Genomic DNA, 21,159 nt, shown 5'->3' with positions numbered 1-21,159 from the left:
TACTCTTATGGATTTATGGACAGCCCTGCAGGATTCATGTGTCAGTTCTCTTCAGCATTGCATCTGACATTATGTGAGTCCCTAACACATTGTTTTGCACACTTCAGAATGCTCGTGGGGGGCCTGCTTGATATTAGGCATTTGTACCAGCTTCTTTGGCTCTTCAGTGTATTAAGGAAATGACAGTATCGCACCATTTAAGTGTCTTCACCTAGTACCATCATATCTTTGTGTTCCTTATGAACTAGACCCCATGACCACTGGATATAGTAATCTTTTGTGCTTTTCCCACATTGGTGCTCTGGGATTTTATAATCCTTGCTATCACAGCATACAGCTCTTTTAGAGCTTCTCTGCACCTTACTACTACAATACTTACAGAAAAAAACACTCTTCAAGAGTCACTTTCTCACCTTCTTCAAAACTTTCACACCACACTTTCTCAGAGATCTTCACATAAATTCCCAAAACCTGCATATCCTTGTCTACAGGTCCCATATAAAACTATAGTATGTTCACGGACTGATACCCTTTCACAGTTGCTACAACCAGCCCATCATGTTTTTGGCCCTAAATACAAATTTCCCCTATTGCTTCTGAACCATTTATGCACTGTACTCATTGCAGTAGACAAGAAACTCAAATCCATTGAGATAGAAATTGAAGCTGGATGTGAGATTGTTTGAGCTCCACTTGCTATTATTCATGGGCATAAAATTATAGTTTGGTCCTTCTATCAACTGTGGCCCATCCCCAAATGAAAGCAAACCTTCAGAGAAACCTCATCTCAATGGTATGTGCACTGATCAGCCAGAACATTATGACCACGCTTAGTGGAATAGATGCAATAAGGCCTTGATAGGTTGCTGGAGGGAGTTGACACCACACCTGCGCACTAAAGTCACTCGCTTCAGGCAAATGCCAGGATGGTTCCTTTGAAGGAGCACGGCCAACTTCCTTCTCTAACCCAGTGAGACTGATGACCTTGCTATTTTTGGTCTCCTCCCCCAAACAACCCAACCCAACTAAAGTCACCTAATTCCCTTAAATTCCAATGAGGGGGCAATGAGCTCTGTTGCAACATTCAATCATATCCCAGATGTGTCCAGTCACGTTCAGATCTGAGCCAGCACATGAAAGGGTGTACGTGATCTGCACGAGTGTATAATACTCCTTGGCTCACTGGACCCATGGACGCCCACATTAATTTTCCCCAGAGCATAATGGACCTGCTGCCGGCTCGTCTCTATCCTGCAGTGCAGATGTACAGGAGCTGTTCCCCTGGAAGATGACAAATCCGTATCTTTCCGTTGGCATGATGAACAAGATATTGGGATTCATCAGATCATGCAATGTTCTTCCACTGTGCCCACATCCAGTACTGATTCCCATGTGCCCTCATATAAAACTGTAATTATGCAAATGAACATTTGCAGATGTAATGGTGTTAACATTGGTACATGCATGGGTTGTTGGTTGCAGAGGCCCATCATTAGGGGTGTTCAGTGAACTTTGTGTTCAGACATACTTGTGCTCTCCCTTGCATTAAAGTATGATGTTAGTTCTGCTGTAGTTTGTTGCCTGTCCTCTTTTACCAGTCTTCCCAGCCTATGACATCCAGCATCTGTAATGACGGGTGGCCGCCTAACACCATGGCTTCTGGACATGGTTTCACCACTTTTTACAGGCACTCACCACAGCACTCCTCAAACACCCAACAAGTCATGCAGTTTCTGAAATGCTTGTGCCAAGCCTCTGGGACATTACAATCTGCCTTCAGTCAAACTCAGATAGATTGCATGCGTTCCCCATTCTAGAAACAGACAGCACCCTCCCTGATACTACATGTTCCATGTGTGTGTCTAACTAGTAGTCATTTCTTGCTGGATGACGCTGCTATCACCTGGACGGGTTTACACTGATATAGGTCAGTGGTCATAATGTTCTAGCTGATCATTGTATGTTGCTAAATCATACTCTTTTTAATCATCCAACAACTGATTTGTATAATTACAGGTTTGTTTGACACTTGAGTGACAAGATGTCCTGAAAAACAACACTAAATCTTTTCCTTGAAAACTTTTTATAACATATTGTTATGAATCCCACACATGACAAAAATACACAGCTGGCCATTAAAATTACACCACCATGAAAGAGGCATGCAACAAACATAAAATTTGCATGAAGTGATTCACATATTAAAAAATGTGAAGCATCCTCTTTCAGAACAATAACACAAAGTAGTTGAAGAAATGTGTATAAGGAAAGATTATCTGCTTTGTGTCTTCCTCACATGAGTGATATCAAGTAAAAGGTTATAAACAGATGTTTCAATTAATTTAAATTAGCTTTATTTCAGGACATTCTCCCAGTTTTGTTTCTTTTCTGTTTCAATCAAACTTTATGAAATTATAACATGGCATTGTACTTTTATATGTGTGGAATTTTGCAGTCATGTGGTCATGGTAATTAGCAGACAGCAAGCAACTGTGAGAAGATGGGACTCACATTGTTGCACTTTATTATAATAATGAAAATAAATGATATAAAAATGCTGTAATTGAGGTCTGTAATTAACCTAATGTAAACATACCATTTCTATTGGAACTGATTGATGATGGAATAGGTCTATTAATACAACAGATGATAATCCTGTCAGTATTAAATAGTCAACAGTCATAGGTAACGTTATATATGCTACAAAATTAATAAATTGAGATTTATTTGGAAAAATATTAGAGAATTTGATATTTTTTTATTTTTAGAGGATTAAACTGTTTACATCGGTTAACATGAAATTAGTGAAAATACATATTATTAGATATTGTTCAAAGATGTAGCCTAACTTAAAGGTACATAATCATTTAGCAACAGTCATCTCTGACTCAGCAATTAAGAGATTCTCATAAAATTAGAATAATTAATCTTAGCATGTATTGAGTTCTTGCCTCTGGATAACACTGATATAAACATTGGAAAATTATTCATTGCTACAAAAGAGAAATATATTTAGTTTTGTATAGTATCCTCACATTCTTGCAAAGTCGAAAGCAATTAATGAATTAATCACTTAATGAATTAATCAGCCAAAACATCGAAGAACACCTAGTGTTGAATTCCAACTGTGTCAGAATCATGTCCTATTGAGACTATCTTTTATAGTTTCATCTCCATAAATGCTTGCCTTGGTCCTACATCTTGATGCTGACACTGGCTGGGATCCCACAACTACCATGTCAATATGGAATTACTGAGTTCAGGGGGACACACTCAATATCAGGCAGGACCTCAACAGCCCTACATGACTAGCATCTCAGATGACAGACAAATTGATCTCTCAGTTATACAGGAGTGTACAGACAAGTCACAACCTTGCGTCAGGAAATGGGGTTGTTTCTGCAACAAGACAAGTGTTGAATTGACAGTGAGAAGGTGTGTGTAGCAAGACGACCATTCTTGCGAAGTCACTTGATGTGGCAATAGGGATAGTAACTTTCGTGATAAGGACTCAGTGTGAGGACATCCTATCCAATTCCCCAGAATCTCAATACCTTATCCCCCATTCACTTTACCTGGTCCTCCTCAGCCCCCCAAGTCACCTTTCTTGCTGTCAACCACCACCTTAAAGATGGCTACCCAGTAGCTCCAGCCACATCAAACCTACCAACCACCAACAATACCTTCACTTCAGCAGCTGTCACCCATTTCTTACCAAAATATCCCTTTCACATAGCCTGGCCAATCATATTTGTCACATTTGTAGTGATGAGAAATCCCTCTCCAAATATGGCAAAGCTCTCACTGCAGTCTTCATAGATCAAATTTACCATCCACAACTTGTTCAGAAGCAGTTCTCCTGAGCGTTGTTTTCCTAGTAACTTAACACCCCCACATACCCATTGTCTACCCACAAAGGAACAAAGGAATCTCCGACCCCCCCCCCCCCCCCCCGCCCACCACCCCCTTGTAACACAGCAACAGGAGCAACTAAATCACATTGTCTGCCAAGGTTTTGACTACCTCTCATTGTGCCCTGAAATGAGGTATATTGTCTTCACTATTTACCCCACCCCTCACACAAGGGTATTCCACCAACCACCCAAACTACGCAGTATCCTTGTCCATTGCTATATCACTTCTGATCCCATCCCTGTGCTCCATGGCTCATAGCACTGCAACAGATCTAGGTGCAAGACCTATCCGTACATCCTCCCACTATCACCTTCTCTGGTACTGTCAGATGTATGTCTACCCCATCAAAGACAGGACTGTCTGTGAAAGCAGCCATGTGATCTACCAACAAAACTTCAACCACTGTGTGGCATTCTACATAGTCATGATGACTAAAAATCTGTGTCCACATGAATGTCCACTGTTATACCCTGACCAAGAGAGTCCTAGTTCACCTAGTTGCTGAGAAACCTGCCCAATGTGATGTGCTTGACTGTAATGACTGCTTCACAGCCTATGCCAACTGTCTTATCCCCACCAACACCACACTTCCCGAACTACGAGTATTAAGTGGGAACTCTCTCTGTCACAAATCCTTTTCTTCCTGTAACCTCCATGGCCTCAACCTTCACCTGCCACTGCCTTCCAGCACTACACACTGGTGCACTACATAGTCAATTCCCCTTTTCTATTTCTCCCCCCCCCATACCCCGAGGCTGCACATAGCAGCCCATCATCCTGTCCCCTTCACATCCCTGCATGTTCCCAAAACTAATATCGTACCGAACCCCTTCCTGTCATGCCTCCCTCTTTCCATTCCACATTTCTTCTGCAACCCCACTAACAACCCCAGCAAAGAATACTGCTCACCTTTGCTGCAGTCATACTCAGGCCTCAGCATCCAAAGATGACAGTGGCCATGTATGTGTAAGTTATGCATGTGTGTGTGTGTGTGTGTGTGTGTGTGTGTGTGTGTGTGTGTGTGTGTGTGTGGTTTTTTTGTTTTGACTATTGTGATGAAGAACACAGTCTAATAGCTTATACACTACTGGCCATTAAAATTGCTACACCAAGAAGAAATGCAGGTGATGATTCATTGGACAAATATGTTATACTAGAACTGACATGATTACATTTTCATGCAATTTGAGTGCATAGATCCTGAGAAATCAGTACCCAGAACAACCACCTCTGGCCGTAATAATGGTCTTGATATGCCTGGGCATTGATTCAAACAGAGCTTTGATGGCATGTACAGGTACAGCTGCCCATGCTGCTTCAACACGATACCACAGTTCATCAAGAGCAGTGACAAGCCAGTTGCTTGGCCACTATTGACCAGATATTTTCAATTGGTGAGAGATATGGAGAATGTGCTGGCCAGGGCAGCAGTCGAACATTTTCTGTATCAGGAAAGGTCCTTACAGGACCTGCAACATGTGGTTGTGCATTATCCTGCTGAAATGTAGGGTTTCACAGGGATCGAACGAAGGGTTGAGCCACGGGTCATAACACATCTGAAATGTAACATCCACTGTTCAAAGTGCTGTCAATGTGAACAAGAGGTGACCGAGATGTGTAACCAATGGCACCCCATACCATCAGGCCGGGTGATACACCAGTATGGCGATGACGAATACACGCTTCCAATGTGCATTCACCGCGATGTCGCAAAACATGGATGCGACCATTGTGATGCTGTAAACAAAACCTGGATTCATCCAAAAAAATGATGTTTTGCCATTTGTGCACCCAGGTTATCGTTGAGTACACCATCGCAGGCAATCCTGTCTCTGATGCAGTGTCAAGGGTAACCGCAGCCATGGTCTCTGAGCCGATAGTCCATGCTGCTGCAAACACCATCGAACTGTTGATGCAGATGGTTGTTGTCTTGCAAACATCCCCATCTGTTGACTCAGGGGTCGAGACGTGGCTGCATGATCCGTTACAGCCACGCGGATAAGATGCCTGTCATCCTGACTGCTAGTGATACGAGGCCTTTGGGATCCAACACGGCATTCCGTATTACCATCCTGAACCCACCAATTCCATATTATGCTAACGTGATGGTACGCATTTCTTCTCCTTACACGAGGCATCACAATAATGCCGGTCAACTGCTGTTTGTGTATGAGAAATCGGTTGGGAACTTTCCTCATGTTAGCATGTTGTAGGTGTCGCCATCGGTGCCAACCTTGTGTGAATGCTCTGAAAAGCTAATCATTTGTATATCACAGCATCTTCTTCCTGTTGGTTAAATTTCACTTCTGTAGCACATTATCTTCGTGGTGTAGCAATTTTATTGGCCAGTAGTGTAATATCTCGCAGTTTTTATTCCTTATGCCAGTCTTCCTCTCCATGCCTCCTATAAGGCGAGTACCAACCTATCATTCTCATAATTTTATATGTATGTATTCAGTCCATCACTCAATATAGGTATAAATTGTACACCGTAATTTTCATCTTCATTAAGCATCTGCATGACATACTTCCTCTTGATCATAAATGAGTGGAATTTAGTTTCATTTTATTGTCAGTGTGATATATCTGACAGATTTAAAAGTTACAGGGATGTTTAACAAATAGATATGTCGCTTGTAGATTTATTAAGCATAAGAATATTCTATAGCACTTGATAAAAACAAAATGTTAGATGAAAGACAGATACTAATATATTTATTATCTGTCCTGACAGTGTGTAAGCAAGTGAATGACAAGGATGCAAAGGAATGTGTCACATTTGCTAATATGAATAAAAAAATATTTATTTAACATTTCTGTAAAATGAATTACAATTCTGTAAACATTAGTATGATTATCATCTTTCCATAACATAAAGTTTGCAAACCAACCTTACCTCATTTACATTTAAATTGTGTGACTTATAGGGAATTGATAGCAATGATTTGTAGTAAAATCCAACTAGCCTTCAATATACATTACTATGGCTTGCATTTACTGTCAGTGAATTGTAAATAAAACATTTATGGTTTACATGAAAAACATTCCATGTGGGAAAAATATATCTAAAAACAAAGATGTAACTTACCAAACGAAAGCGTTGGTATGTTGATAGACACACAAACACACACACAAAATTTGAGCTTTCGCAACCTAACGTTGCTTCATCAGGAAAGAGGGAAGGAGAGGGAAAGATGAAAGGATGTTGGTTTTAAGGGAGAGGGTAAGGAGTCATTCCAATCCCAGGAGCGGAAAGACTTACCTTAGGGGGAGAAAAGGACAGGTATGCACTCACACACACACACATATCCATCCGCACATATACAGACACAAGCAGACATATCCCTGCTTGTGTCTGTATTTCAGAAGAACTGAGGAGGCTTAAGAAAAGTAATAGAGTTTGGAAAAGTCACCCAGAACCCTGGGCCAGGGGAGAGTTACCAGACAGGATGAGAAGGAAATCCTTGAATAAATATTTCAGCAAATTATAAATAATTAAATACAATACAAAAAATTCTCACACATTAGTATGTCAGGTTGCAACACGCAACACAAAACAGAAAGAATGACAAGGAATATTTTTGTCAGTTTATATAGTTCAGCTATGGGTTGTCAAATAATGAGTCTTTGAACAGTTTCAAGCAGTGATGCCATAATGCATTGTTTAACAAAGCAACAAACAATGGACAGTACTCTAGGAAATAATAATGGACCACGTACCGAGACTGTTACAGTGTAGTTGATGACAGCAGCTTTGGCATAAACAGCAGGGTTGAATGCAGGATTGGACAGTTTAGTTGTGAGATAAAGCCTGAACTTAGGATCATAGTCCACTTCTTTGTCTCCCAACATTACAAACGTTCGTCCGCTTTGAGCTGCACGAGAAGGTTTACAGTACAGGACAAATACAAAATTAGAATAATCCAAAAGTTTAAATTCAGTATTTCACAATATAATATCACGTCTATTTACATTAGGAGACAATTAATTGTTCCGATTCTATGTAAAATTTATGCAACCATACTTCCACAAAAACACAGAAAAACTGTGGTAAATTAAAAAATTCCCTTCCTTTTGCACTTTCATTTGGTAAGTCACATCATCTTTGTTTTTAGATATATATTTCCTACGTGGAATGTTTCCCTCTATTATATATATATATATATATATATATATATATATATATATATATATATAGAGGGAAACATTCCACGTGGGAAAAATATATCTAAAAACAAAGATGATGTGACTTACCAAATGAAAGCGCTGGCAGGTCGATAGAAACACAAACATACACACAAAATTCAAGCTTCTGCAACCAATGGTTGCTTCGTCAAGAAAGAGGGAAGAAGAGGGAAAGATGAAAGGATGTGGATTTTAAGGGAGAGGGTAAGGAGTCATTCCAATCCCGGGAGTGGAAAGACTTACCTTAGGGGAAAAAAGGACAGGTATACACTCGCACACACACCCATATCCAACCGCACATACACAGACACAAGCAGACATTTGTAAAGGCAAAGAGTTTCGGCAGAGATTTCAGTCGAGGCAGAAGTACAGAGGCAAAGATGTTGTTGAAAGACAGGTGAGGTATGAGTGGCGGCAACTTGAAATTAGCGGAGGTTGAGGCCTGGCGGATAATGAGATGAGAGGATATACTGAAGGGCAAGTTCCCATCTCCGGAGTTCTGACAGGTAGGTATTAGTGGGAAGTATCCAGATAACCCAGACGGTGTAACACTGTGCCAAGATGTGCTGGCCGTGCACCAAGGCATATTTAGCCACAGGGTGATCCTCATTACCAACAAACACTGTCTGCCTGTGACCATTCATGCGAATGGACAGTTTGTTGCTGGTCATTCCCACATAGAATGCGTCACAGTGTAGGCAGGTCAGTTGGTAGATCATGTGGGTGCTTTCACACGTGGCTCTGCCTTTGATCGTGTACACCTTCCGGGTTACAGGACTGGAGTAGGTAGTGGTGGGAGGGTGCATGGGACAAATTTTACACTGGGGGCAGTTACAAGGGTAGGAGCCAGAGCGTAGGGAAGGTGGTTTGGGGATTTCATAGGGATGAACTAAGGGGTTACGAAGGTTAGGTGGATGGCGGAAAGACACTCTTGGTGGGGTGGGGAGGATTTCATGAAGGATGGATCTCATTTCAGGGCAGGATTTGAGGAAGTCGTATCCTTGCTGGAGAGCCACATTCAGAGTCTGATCCAGTCCCGGAAAGTAACCTGTCACAAGTGGGGCACTTTTGGGGTTCTTCTGTGGGAGGTTCTGGGTTTGAGGGGATGAGGAAGTGGCACTGGTTATTTGCTTCTGTACCAGGTCAGGAGGGTAATTGTGGGATGCGAAAGCTGTTTTCATGTTGTTGGTGTAATGGTTCATGGATTCCAGACTGGAGCAGATTCGTTTGCCACGAAGACCTAGGCTGTAGGGAAGGGTCCGTTTGATGTGGAATGAGTGGCAGCTGTCATAATGGAGGTACTGTTGCTTGTTGGTGGGTTTGATGTGGACGGACGTGTGAAGCTGGCCATTGGACAGATGGAGGTCAATGTCAAGGAAAGTGGCATGGGATTTGGAGTAGGACCAGGTGAATCTGATGGAACCAAAGGAATTGAGTTTGGAGAGGAAATTCTGGAGTTCTTCTTCACTGTGAGTCCAGATCATGAAGATGTCATCAATAAATCTGTACCAAACTTTGGGTTGGCAGGCGTGGGTGACCAAGAAGGCTTCCTCTAAGCGACCCATGAATACGTTGGCAGTGAGGGGGCCATCCTGGTACCCATGGCTGTTCCCTTTAATTGTTGGTATGTCTGGCCTTCGAAAGTGAAGAAGTTGTGGGTGAGGATGAAGCTGGGTAAGGTAACGAGGAAAGAGGTTTTAGGTAGGGTGGCAGGTGATCGGCAAGAAAGGAAGTGCTCCATCGCAGTGAGGCCCTGGACATGCGGAATATTTGTGTATAAGGAGGTGGCATCAATGGTTACAAGGATGGTTTCCGGGGGTAACAGATTGGGTAAGGATTCCAGGTGTTCGAGAAAGTGGTTGGTGTCTTTGATGAAGGATGGGAGACTGCATGTAATGGGTTGAAGGTGTTGATCTACGTAGGCAGAGATACTTCCCACCAACACCAACCCGTCAGAACTCCGGAGATGGGAACTTGCCCCTTAGTATATCCTCTCTTCTCGTTACCCGCCAGGCCTCAACTTCTGCTAATTTCAAGTTGCCGCCGCTCATACCTCACCTGTCATTCAACAACATCTTTGCCTCTGTACTTCCACCTCGACTGACATCTCTGGCCAAACTCTTTGCCTTTACAGATGTCTGCTTGTGTCTGTGTTTGTGCAGATGGATATGTGTGTGTGTGCGAGTGTATACCTGTCCTTTTTTCCCCCTAAGGTAAGTCTTTCCGCTTCAGGGATTTGAATGACTCCTTACCCTCTCCCTTAAAACCCACAGCCTTTCGTCTTTCCCTCTCCTTCCCTCTTCCCTGATGAAGCAACCGTTGGTTGCGAAAGCTTGAATTTTGTGTGTATGTTTGTGTTTGTTTGTGTGTCTATCTACCTGCCAGCGCATTCGTTTTATGTATATATATATATATGAATCCTAAAATATAATAGTGAAAATACGTTTTGTATCAAATATAAAATACACATTAATGGTTAAGTTAATGGAAATTCTGAGATGGAAATCTGATACAAAAATGACATTAGATAACCACTTAACATTGAGATAGATTGTCAGTTGCACATAGCTACGTGTAACAATCACATCTGCTTACCAGCTTCTGAGTTTTTGCTTTTCTTTTAGAAAATGTTCTTATTCATCACTTAGGCTGCAGCAACACAGTCTGATGATGTATAACTGCCAGGGCAGATAAGTGTGCAAAGGGATGCAGACTGTGAGGAGGAGGGGGTGGAAGGTGGTTATGGGGCGAGAATAGAAAAGTAATGAGACAGCATGGTCTGAAAAGCGTCTCCTAACACTGAGTGGATGAACAGTTAAGCCATTATCCTCACAGCCTGTGACACAAAAGGTACCATTGTTGTTTCCAATGACGGTTATTGAATCATGCACATCTCAGGATCCAAAGTGCGTGTGTGTCTTGTGAAAGTCCTCAATTTCAGTTCCTGTTGAGAGGGTATGAGACTTCCTGTTGTTTTACAGTAATCATTCTGATTAAATTTAGAGGAGTGATCAGAAACTTCTGTACTGTAGTAGTCTATAAATGAACAAGAGTGTTGAATTTCAAGTTAGTGAGAAGTTGGATAATATCATTTGCTTGAAAATTAAATTCGTTTCAATTTGAAATCAGTGTTACTTTAGATTACATTTTGTTTGTCTTTCTTAAGTATTCGTATTGGGTTTTGTGTGGTGCTAATACTAGTTCTGGTAACAACAGTAGTTGAGCTTTGCTTGATGTCTTTACACATACAGCAAAGAGATCTCCACGTCATATGTGGCTTCAAGGAATACCGATGAACCAAATATCTTATGGACATTAATGTAAACTACAATGACATATTTTGTAATGGTATTCACAATATCACTTAAATGTTAGACTCAGTACAAGTCAGTCACTGTATGTCAAGAGAAGATTAAACTGTGCATTTCTCTCAAGGTGGTAGCCTGTTCCACCCTTATGAAAGCTACGTAGTTTTCACTCCCACAGAGCGTTTTTCCGGACAGAAAGTGGCATGTGTGCCATGTTTGCCTGAAACTGATACAGTGGTTCTGCAGGAGATGTGGAACATACTTGTACAAATATATACAGGGTGCCCCAGGAGGAATGTTAAGTATTCAGGGATATTACATGAACAATCATTTAAACTAAAAAGTCTAGTTAACATGGACTCTAAAATACATATCTTAAGAGCTCTGAATACTTTTTCAAGACATGTTTCACATTAGCAAAGATGAACAACTGCTAATAGATTTTAAGGTATGCACTGTAGAGCCCATGTTTATTAGACTTTGTGCTTCAAATGATCATTCTTGTCATATCCCTGAATACTGACTGTTCCTCCTGGGACACCCTGTATTTTCTGAATGCGTACTTCAATGTTTACTATTTGTGATATGGAAGAGATACAAAGGCCTCAATGTCACTCTACAAACTATAAAGAGCTCTTGAGCTATTTTTGATTTAGTATTTAGTACTACCGAAGCTAAAGGGAAGATTTATGGAATGAAAATCAATACAAAAAAGTAATGGCACTGGGATGATATAAAAAGGTAACCATAACACTGAATAAAGAAGAAGTAGAAAATGAGCAAAGTTTTAAATACTTCAGAAGCAGGACAGAAGCCAAATGGAAGAGCAGCACAGAAATAAAACCAGAATGGTGAAAGAGGCATTATATAAGAAAAGGGGAATTTACTGCAGCAATATGGACACAGATTTAACTAAAAGATTAATAAAATGTTTTGTATGGAGTGTCCTCCTGAAATGTGGACACTGAGGAAGGAAGATGAGCAAGGCTGGGGGCTTTTGAAATGTGAGCATGGTGGAGGATGGAAAATAATCTGGATGGATAAATGAAAAATGAAGAGGTACTGAGAAGAGTGAGAATGCAAAGACAGTAACTGGATGTAATAAAAAGAAGGAAATGAAACTGTACTGGACAGGTATTAAGAATGAAGGATGGGCTGATAAAAACAGTCTTAGAAGGGTATGTCAAAGGAAAGAGGAGGTGGGGGTGAAAGAGATTTCAAATCATGGATGATGTGATGGATGGCAGCACATACACTGGCATTAAAAAGAAAGCAATGGATAGCATGAAATGGAGATGCAAAGTACTTGCTAATACAGCAGAAAGATTATGATTATGGTTATGACAAGTGAAGCCATATTTGATGGTAATACAACACAGAATTTTCCCAAATGTCTTCTGCTGATTTAAGTTCAGGAAGAGACATGAAAAATATATTTAAAGCAACAACTGAAATATGTTAAAGTACTGTCAGTTATTATATTACAGAGTCATGATCCTTACAAATATTTGCCCTGTACATTAGCAAGATTGCCATACATACGAAGCAAAATTCACCAACCATGATAATCTGCTAACTAGGTCCAGTTAGAAGGATCTACCATATATAGCAGTCCTATAAGAGAAGTTTGTCAATGTAATTACAGTACTAACAGAATAAAGTGATCTCTGAATTTGTTTGAATATAAAACAAAAAAATACAGTAGTTATCAAAATGCTTGTCCACCAGTGTTATGTTTCAGATAGATAGGCAAACTAATCTTGCATGCAATATGAATGGGTAGGAGGAAATCAGACTATATAAGTATTTATAAGGAAAGTCATCGTACTTCATGATCCAGTTTCTTATAAATTCATATAAGACATTGCAACTAACATTTAATATTCTTCTCAATGACATTGTCAATAACTGGATCAATGTAGTCATCCACATCTTGAAACAGAATAGGAAATCCATATTTTATGGCCATTTCAAGTTGCTTCAGAAAATCTGCATCATTAAATGTTAGTATTTTCAGATTACTTTTTTCTTCTCTCTTCTTGATCCAAGTAAGTGCCTGCAGGAGATGAATGGTAGATGAATGTTATTTTTTATTTCCAAATTATTATAATTGTTTTTAGCACACACATTACTCATAAATGTACAAATTTCTTCAAAACTTTTGTTTTATAAATACATTTTAATAATGAAACACATACTCCATTTATAGCAAATGTAGTATTTGAATTGCAAGCTATATAATATTCATTGCCTTGATTATTCTCAAAATTTCAACAGCACCATTTTTACAGCTTATTACTATTGGTGTCTGATTCATCTGTCCATTCAGTATTACACCTTGCAATGTAAGTAACTCAATTAATGAAAACACTTACTGATGTGAAAAATCCAAAGATTGTATCAAAAGAGAATTCATCTTGCGTATGCCTACACTTAGAACTATCTACTGATTGGAATTACCTAATAATTTTTACTTTTATCTAGTGCTCTACAATATGTAGTTAAGTTTCAGAAATACGAGATAGATATTCCTTCATATGATAGAATTGAGTAGGAGGAAATTGGACTATGTAAGGATATATTAGGAAAGTTATTAAGGGCCCAGTGTCCAGGGAGACAGATCAGTAGCTGTTGTTCATATGCGTATTTCTGCTGCCACCTGATAAGTATTCACCAGGTGTTAAATACAAGGTGTATGTAAAGTAAGGGAACACTTTCAATTATTTATTGCACAAGGACTAAACATTGTACAGATGTTGTACATATTGCCTTCTGAAGAGAAATTCTGAAACTTTTGTTTTAGAAACATTTGATATGCAAACCATGACTGACCCAGCAGATGTCAATACGGTAATCGAATTCTTGCCATACCTGACCCAGCATGGAATCGTTGACTGTGGCAGTCGGTTCCTGTGTTCTCTCCCAGAGCTCTGCTACATCACGTGGTAGAGGCGGTACAAACACCAGATCTTTAATGTGTCCCCACAGAAAAAAGTCACACAGAGTGGGATCTAGTGATTGGGGAGGCCACTTCATGAAACAGCTGTCCCCTTCTGTGGCACAGCACCTGCACTCACCACGTTTGCAACTAGCACTGACTATCAGAAAATTACCAAACTACAAAATGACGTATATATGATATCTGTACAATGTCTGGTACTTGTGCAATAAATAATTGAAAGTGTTCCCAGACTTTATGTGAACCCTGTTTTATGGCAGCAGGTCTGGCCATATCATATTAACACCATGCTAGATTTTGTGAATACATTTTTGTATACTACAGTTTGGGAATTGTCTTGACTTCTTGTAAAGGAACTGTCAAACAATGAAAACTCCAGGTGGGAATATCAACAAGGTAGGAAAAAGATAGATTGATACTTACCTTGAGGAAGACACATTAAGTTGCAGGCAGATACAATTAATAGACACATATGTAAAGCTTTCAGCCACAGCCTTTATCAGAAAAAGAGAAGCACAGATCATTAATACACACAAGCAATCACACCTCATGCACACATGACTGCCAATTCCAGCAGCTTGGGCCAAATGCTTATCTGCAACTTACAGTGTATTCTTTACAGTAAATAGTAATCGATCTTTTTCTACATTCTTATAAAGGAATTGTGTGTTTCCCAGATATACTGTCTGTCGGGAGAATTTCTGCAATTTTCTGCACATGCACTGTGCAGAATCTCTCAGCAGTTGGTGTGCCAATCAAAGGCCATGATTCTTGACTTGCTGCCTGATCCAGATTCATGAATCTGCAATCCCCCTCATGAGACAGTGGCTACATCAGCACAAGTTCAGTAAACTATGGTGTGAGAAGATTTATTGGGGAAAATAGGGAATTCAAGAACATTAAATATTTGATATCCCTGAACCTGAAATTACTGAAATTTTTTTGAAGTGAAAATACTAAATGTGTTGAATGCAATTATTATTCATATTTACTGCCAAACTACAAATATTTTATCAGCAAATGACAGTTATCTGAAACTTAATAATTATGAAGTATTGTTCTGCAAATTAAATGATTAATCTTGAGCATATCATCACTGAATCCTTATCATCTCTGATTTAATAATTATAAACTTTTGTTCTACGAGTGAAAATTTTGAAACAGTGACCTGTTTGCTGCTCATGATTATAAGCACAATTATGAAAAAATTACTTTGAGGCTACAAAAGAGAAGATGATATTTTTACACAATAAACAAAAAGGAGAGATAGATAGATAGAGAGAGAGAGGGAGAGAGAGAGAGAGAGAGAGAGAGAGAGAGAGAGAGAGAGAGAGAGAGAGAGAGAGAAGTCATCATTTGGTGTTATTTATAGACATACGTTCCTATTCTCAGTTTGTACCTCAGGACCCTCTACAATCCCTCAAAGTATGTTGGTATCATTCTCAGATCTTATGATCATAACACTATTTCATTTTTTTTATATTGTGACAAAATGCTTTTTATACTTAGTTTAAATGAACACCATAAAAATAAATATTCAGAGTAGTTCTCATTTTACAACATGATTCTCAAGTTTCAAATTAACTTTTTTAAGGCATGTGAGAACATATCCACATTCTCTAAAAAAATCTTTGCCAAGTAGTACTGCTTCCATTTCTCTTGCCTAGGCCATTGCAGTTTTATAGTATTACTCTGGCTTCATGGGGCTACACCTTCACAGCTGCCTGCATCTGATTCAATATGTGCATTCATCTAAGTTATGTATCTGTATACACTGTAGACCTAGTGAGGACAGATGAAAACTTGCTAAGTGTGGAAGAACAGTATCAAATTCCTGTCTGACAAACCTGAAACAGATTTTCAGTGGATTCCCTACATGAACCGGAGTGAATGCTAGGATAATTCATTTGAAAATGATGTGATCCACTTCTTCCCAAATCCTTGCTCTGCTGTTGTAAGTGATCAATCTCTGAAGACCACGGTATTGATAAAATCTGAAACTCTTGATCTTCTTTCTTTTCGTTCACTATTTTATTTATTTGCAGAAGGATTCATACTTATTTCACAAATTTCTCTGCATTTTGAAATGTGGCAAACTTTCTCCATTTTCTATATGATATTATACTAATTAGATTCCCACAAGCACTCTGTTCCTGCTGTGGCATTGAGACAAATGCTCAAGTCAGGCTAGATATGACTTCACTGCAATAAATAGACTTCTTTTGCCTTAACAGTGAAATGGATACAGTGGACACAATATGTTAAATTATAAGTTTTAAAATTTTATAAGAACCAAAATTTTAAGTAGTCATCTGTACAGTGAAAAAATTTAAGGGTTTTCTCAAAAAATGAGAAGAAAAATAGTAACATAATTAATACAAGTGAAACAGGACACATGTTTCTATATAAAAAAGTAAAACTATGTTATAGTAATTATTTATCCACTTGCTATGACAAAATCAATATCATATTTTTCTGAGCAGCATTTGTGAATCAATCATATCACCAGTTATAAAGTACCTGCTGCTGAGGGTCAATACAAAGCGGAAAACGACTTGCACGTGTTGTAAGAATCCCATTCTGTACTGACAATTCATCTGGTGGAAGGCCCTCAGATGTCCATCTAGAAAACAGATTTTAAGGTTTAATTTTCACATATTTCACCATAGTATATACATTTATCTGCATTTTAATTGAAACATTTTGCTGTTAGATTCCATGTAATTCTTCTGGGTTTATTCTGCATCACAATGAAAAGTGAACCAATGATATAGTAACTGTTGGAAGCGGCTTTCATAGAGAGCTGAAAGTGGCTGAAATATTGGTTTTCTTTACAGAATGATGTGGTCAAGAAACCAGAAGAATTTTATGGACACTCACTAGAGGCAGAAAACACACTGAACATAAATTTTCCTATTAAACACCCTATTACATCAAATAGACTATGGTGCTCTACTGAACAAAACTAGACTAATGTATTTGTATGTGTGTGGTGTGGGGGCTGGAGGAGGGTGGGATTAGGTGGAGTTCAAGTAGTGAACATATGAGGGTGGTTTGAAAAGTTCTTGGAAAAGGAATAGAAAAAAAGTACTCACATTACTGAAACTTTTTTTATTTCTCAATGCAGTCTCCTTGTAGATTAATGCACTTGGTCCAATGATGTTCTTGTGCCTTGATCCCATTTCAAAAATGAGTTTCCTCCAGACCTGCAAAATAATTGTCAGCTCCGGCTATCAATTCTTTGTTTGAAGTAGATCTTCGTCCATCAAGAAAAATTTTCAGTTTTGGGAAGAGACGGAAGTCTGATGGACTAATATCAGGTGAATAAGGCAGGTGTGGCAACAATTCATATTTACGTTCATGTAATTTTTCCATGGCAAAGGCACATGTGTGTGGGCGCGCGTCAGGAGTCATGGCACCCATCTTTCAGACAATTTTTTCATTTCTAATTCTTCAGTTAAAATGTGGTATATCCTTTCAGATGACATCTGGTAAGCATGAGCAATTTCCCACACTTTCAATCAGCGATCCTCCATAAACATTATTTGCACTTTTGCAATGATTTCTGGAATAGTGACACATTTTTGCCAGTCACTGCGCAGATCATCATGTAAGCTCTCCCAAACAAATATAAATTCATTTGTCCACTTGGTAACAGTTGAATATGAAGGAGCAGTGTCCCCTAGTGTATTCTGGAAATTGGCATGAATGTCTTTTGCTTTCATTCCTTTCTTTACAAATACTTAATCACTGCTTGAATCTTGATTTTTTCAGTCTTTGCAAATCACTACATGGGAACAACAACATAGCCATCTCACTGCCACAGTGTTCTTCCAAGAGCACTGACATGGCACGTGTTTACGAGTGACAGTCCAATGAATATCGCGTGAACAACCTGTGCTAACGCTGACCTCTCGTGATAATTCCAAGAACTTCTCAAACCACCCTCATGTATAATAAACAAACAAATATGATATTGATATGATATTGCAGTGCCTGCATTACTCCAAATTATGATGCAAAGTTCCTTCGGACACGCGTACATCTCCAAAGGGACAAGCACTGCTGTGGCTACAGCCATTATGAAATACATTAAATATGTTCGCAGTTGCAAATACAGATAACAGTCAGCTCTATAATGGAATGATGACAATGAGAATTTGTTCTGGATCAGTACTTGAACCCAGGTTTCATGCTTATAATGAGTGGTCGTCTTACCATTTGGCAACCCAATCATGGTTCATGGCCAGACTCAAACATCCATTTGTCAACCTTGTATCGACAATGTGTACTCATACATCCATTATGTATATTCCCATACAGAGAGGCATTTTACTTGGAAGTCACTTGCCTGTGTGGACAGATAAAGATGATATTGCAGGGCCTGTGTGATTCTGAATCATGATGCAAAGTTGAATGAGATGGTAAGGCAATCACTCTTGATAAATGTGATACATAGATCATCCAGGGCAAACAATAACAAATTAAAAAATCTCACATAAAAAAAAACATATGAATGTCATTAATTCTCTGCATAAAGAATTTGCTTAAATTTTATAAAAATGTAAAATCTAATATCCTATCAACAATTACATCAGGCCATCTAGTTCTTGCCAGATAATATAAGAATAGTATATCTGAAGTAAGCACTATTACATGTCATGGTATGTCCATCAGATTTGTTGCACATATCAGAGCTTTACATGTATTCAAGTCCCAGTTCAGCACAAACGTTGTTGCTGTAATTCTATTATACAGTTTATGGTTATCCATATTCACAACTGCGGATACATTTAATGTATTTTTAATGGTTGTAGTTGCCATAGTACTCTTCCTCCAGACATGCATGCATATCCAAAAGTTTTTGCTTCATAATTCAGAATAACATAGGCACTGCAATATTATATTTATCAGCTGACACCGGGAAAGTGACTTCCAAGTAAAATGTCTCCCCTGTACAGGATATACATAATGGGTGTACACATGTGGTTGATGACATATGGAAGTTAGGGTCTGGCCGCGAGATGTGTTCAGATAGTCAAGCAGGAAATCTGGGTTCAATTCCTGGTCTGTCACAAATTTTCATTGTTGTCATTCCCTTATAAAGCTGATGGTTATCCATATTTGCAACTGCAAATACACTTAATGTAGAGGTAGAACATCAGTCATCATTCTTATGACTTTTCTCCTCTGCAGCAGCATGCTATACTTTGTTTATTTTTGACTTTTAAGGTGGACCCTTTAAACAATTAATAAACAATGAAAATAATCATGCTTCCATTGGATCTTGAGCCACATGAGTTTTCCTCCTACAAGCTGCTGATCATAATTGAAAGACGATTTTTCCACAAGTAACAAACATTTTGGACTATTGACTGGAATATTACTTGCAGAAGGTTTCTATGATTTATTCTGAATATTACTTTAGAAGCTACAGCACAGCAGACAGATAGTTCCCTGACAGTTGCAGGGAAATTCAAGTCCTCTCTTTGAAGAAGAATTAAGTAGTCAATCAGTTTTCTAAGTTTCTCAGTGAAGGAATTTATTCAAACACCTAGCATAAGCAATAACCCTATGCAAATATTTTTGTGTCTACTGCAACCAAATCAGGATGATCTACCTACTGCAGAAAAACTCTATAAAATTATCCCAATTTTAAGACTTTAAAAAATTGGTAAACAATGGTCCATTTATCCAAACTTAATATTTAATATTCATTTCAAAAGCCTAACAAAGATTATCCAATGCAAACCATAACAAATTAAAAAATCTCTCATAAAAAGACATATAAATGCCATTTATTCTTTACATAAATAAAATGCTGAAAATTTATAAAAATGTAAAATCTCATATCCTATCAACAATTACATCTGGCCATCTGGTTCTTGCCAGACAATATTAGAGTAGTATATCTGAGATAAGCACTGTTACATGTCACGGTATGTCCATCAGATTTGTTGCACAAATCAAAGCTTCACATGTAAGTCATTGAACTTAAACAGATTCATCACAACGGCTACAAGCTAACATCATACTACTTTAAAACCAGCAGCAAGAAAAAGAAGTGGGGGTGGCATAATATGAAAAACAAAAACTGAGTTAAGTCTCAGGCCCTTCAGATTAATGAATTTTGTATTGAATGGTGCTTTGAAAGCTGTGCCATAATAGTGGATCATGAAACACAGAAACAGTTCACAGGCCAACATCAAAATGTATCTTAAGCATCTATAGACAGTTTTCACAATGTTATGGAGACTTAACTGGGGATTATTTTTTGTGGAGATTTTTATGTTTATTTTCTATGGGAATGTACTTATTGATGACACACTGAGTTGTTTTGCCCAATTTTGGATTATGTACCACCATGAAATTCCCTACAAATACTGCAAACATAGTGTAACGACCACTGACAATTTATTCTCAGACACCGTAATCTACAGTAGTTTAGCTGTAAATTTAACAGCCAAAGATTTATATGACCATTATAGTCAAATGTTAACAATGAAATAAACTGGCCAGTTAGGTACAATAAATATGTGGTAACTATCAACCACAAGAAGTATCATCTTCAAGTTTGACTTGTAGATTCTTTGATCGAGGTTCTTTGTATGTTTGTCTTTGCGCAGATCTCTTAAATGTCCATGCTAAGTGTGTACGTGCTACAGTTATTTAATAAAAGTGTTTTTCAATATATATTGTGCTGATGACTGTTGTTCCTTTGCCACACAACTAAAGAGTATTATCATTCATTGGCGACCCCACACTCATTTTCACCTTTTCATCCGTTATTTC

The 21,159-nt window shown here is 38.7% G+C and overlaps 1 protein-coding gene across 1 annotated transcript in view; it reads right to left on the bottom strand.

Moving 5' to 3' along the window:
* Nucleotides 1–21,159, bottom strand: part of LOC124798989 (dynein axonemal heavy chain 10) — a 1,080,466-nt gene that overhangs the window by 255,126 nt on the left and 804,181 nt on the right. Inside the window, exons 42-44 of the mRNA XM_047262526.1 lie at nt 16,888–16,990; nt 13,284–13,464; nt 7,636–7,790 (exon numbers count right to left, since the gene is read on the bottom strand). Coding sequence (XP_047118482.1) covers nt 7,636–7,790; nt 13,284–13,464; nt 16,888–16,990 — 439 coding nt within the window. The remainder of the gene's footprint in view (nt 1–7,635; nt 7,791–13,283; nt 13,465–16,887; nt 16,991–21,159) is intronic.

The sequence above is a fragment of the Schistocerca piceifrons genome, chromosome 5 (genome assembly GCF_021461385.2).
Source record: "Schistocerca piceifrons isolate TAMUIC-IGC-003096 chromosome 5, iqSchPice1.1, whole genome shotgun sequence".
Taxonomy (NCBI): Eukaryota; Metazoa; Arthropoda; class Insecta; order Orthoptera; family Acrididae; genus Schistocerca; species Schistocerca piceifrons.
This window is presented reverse-complemented; position numbering and strand designations above follow the sequence as displayed.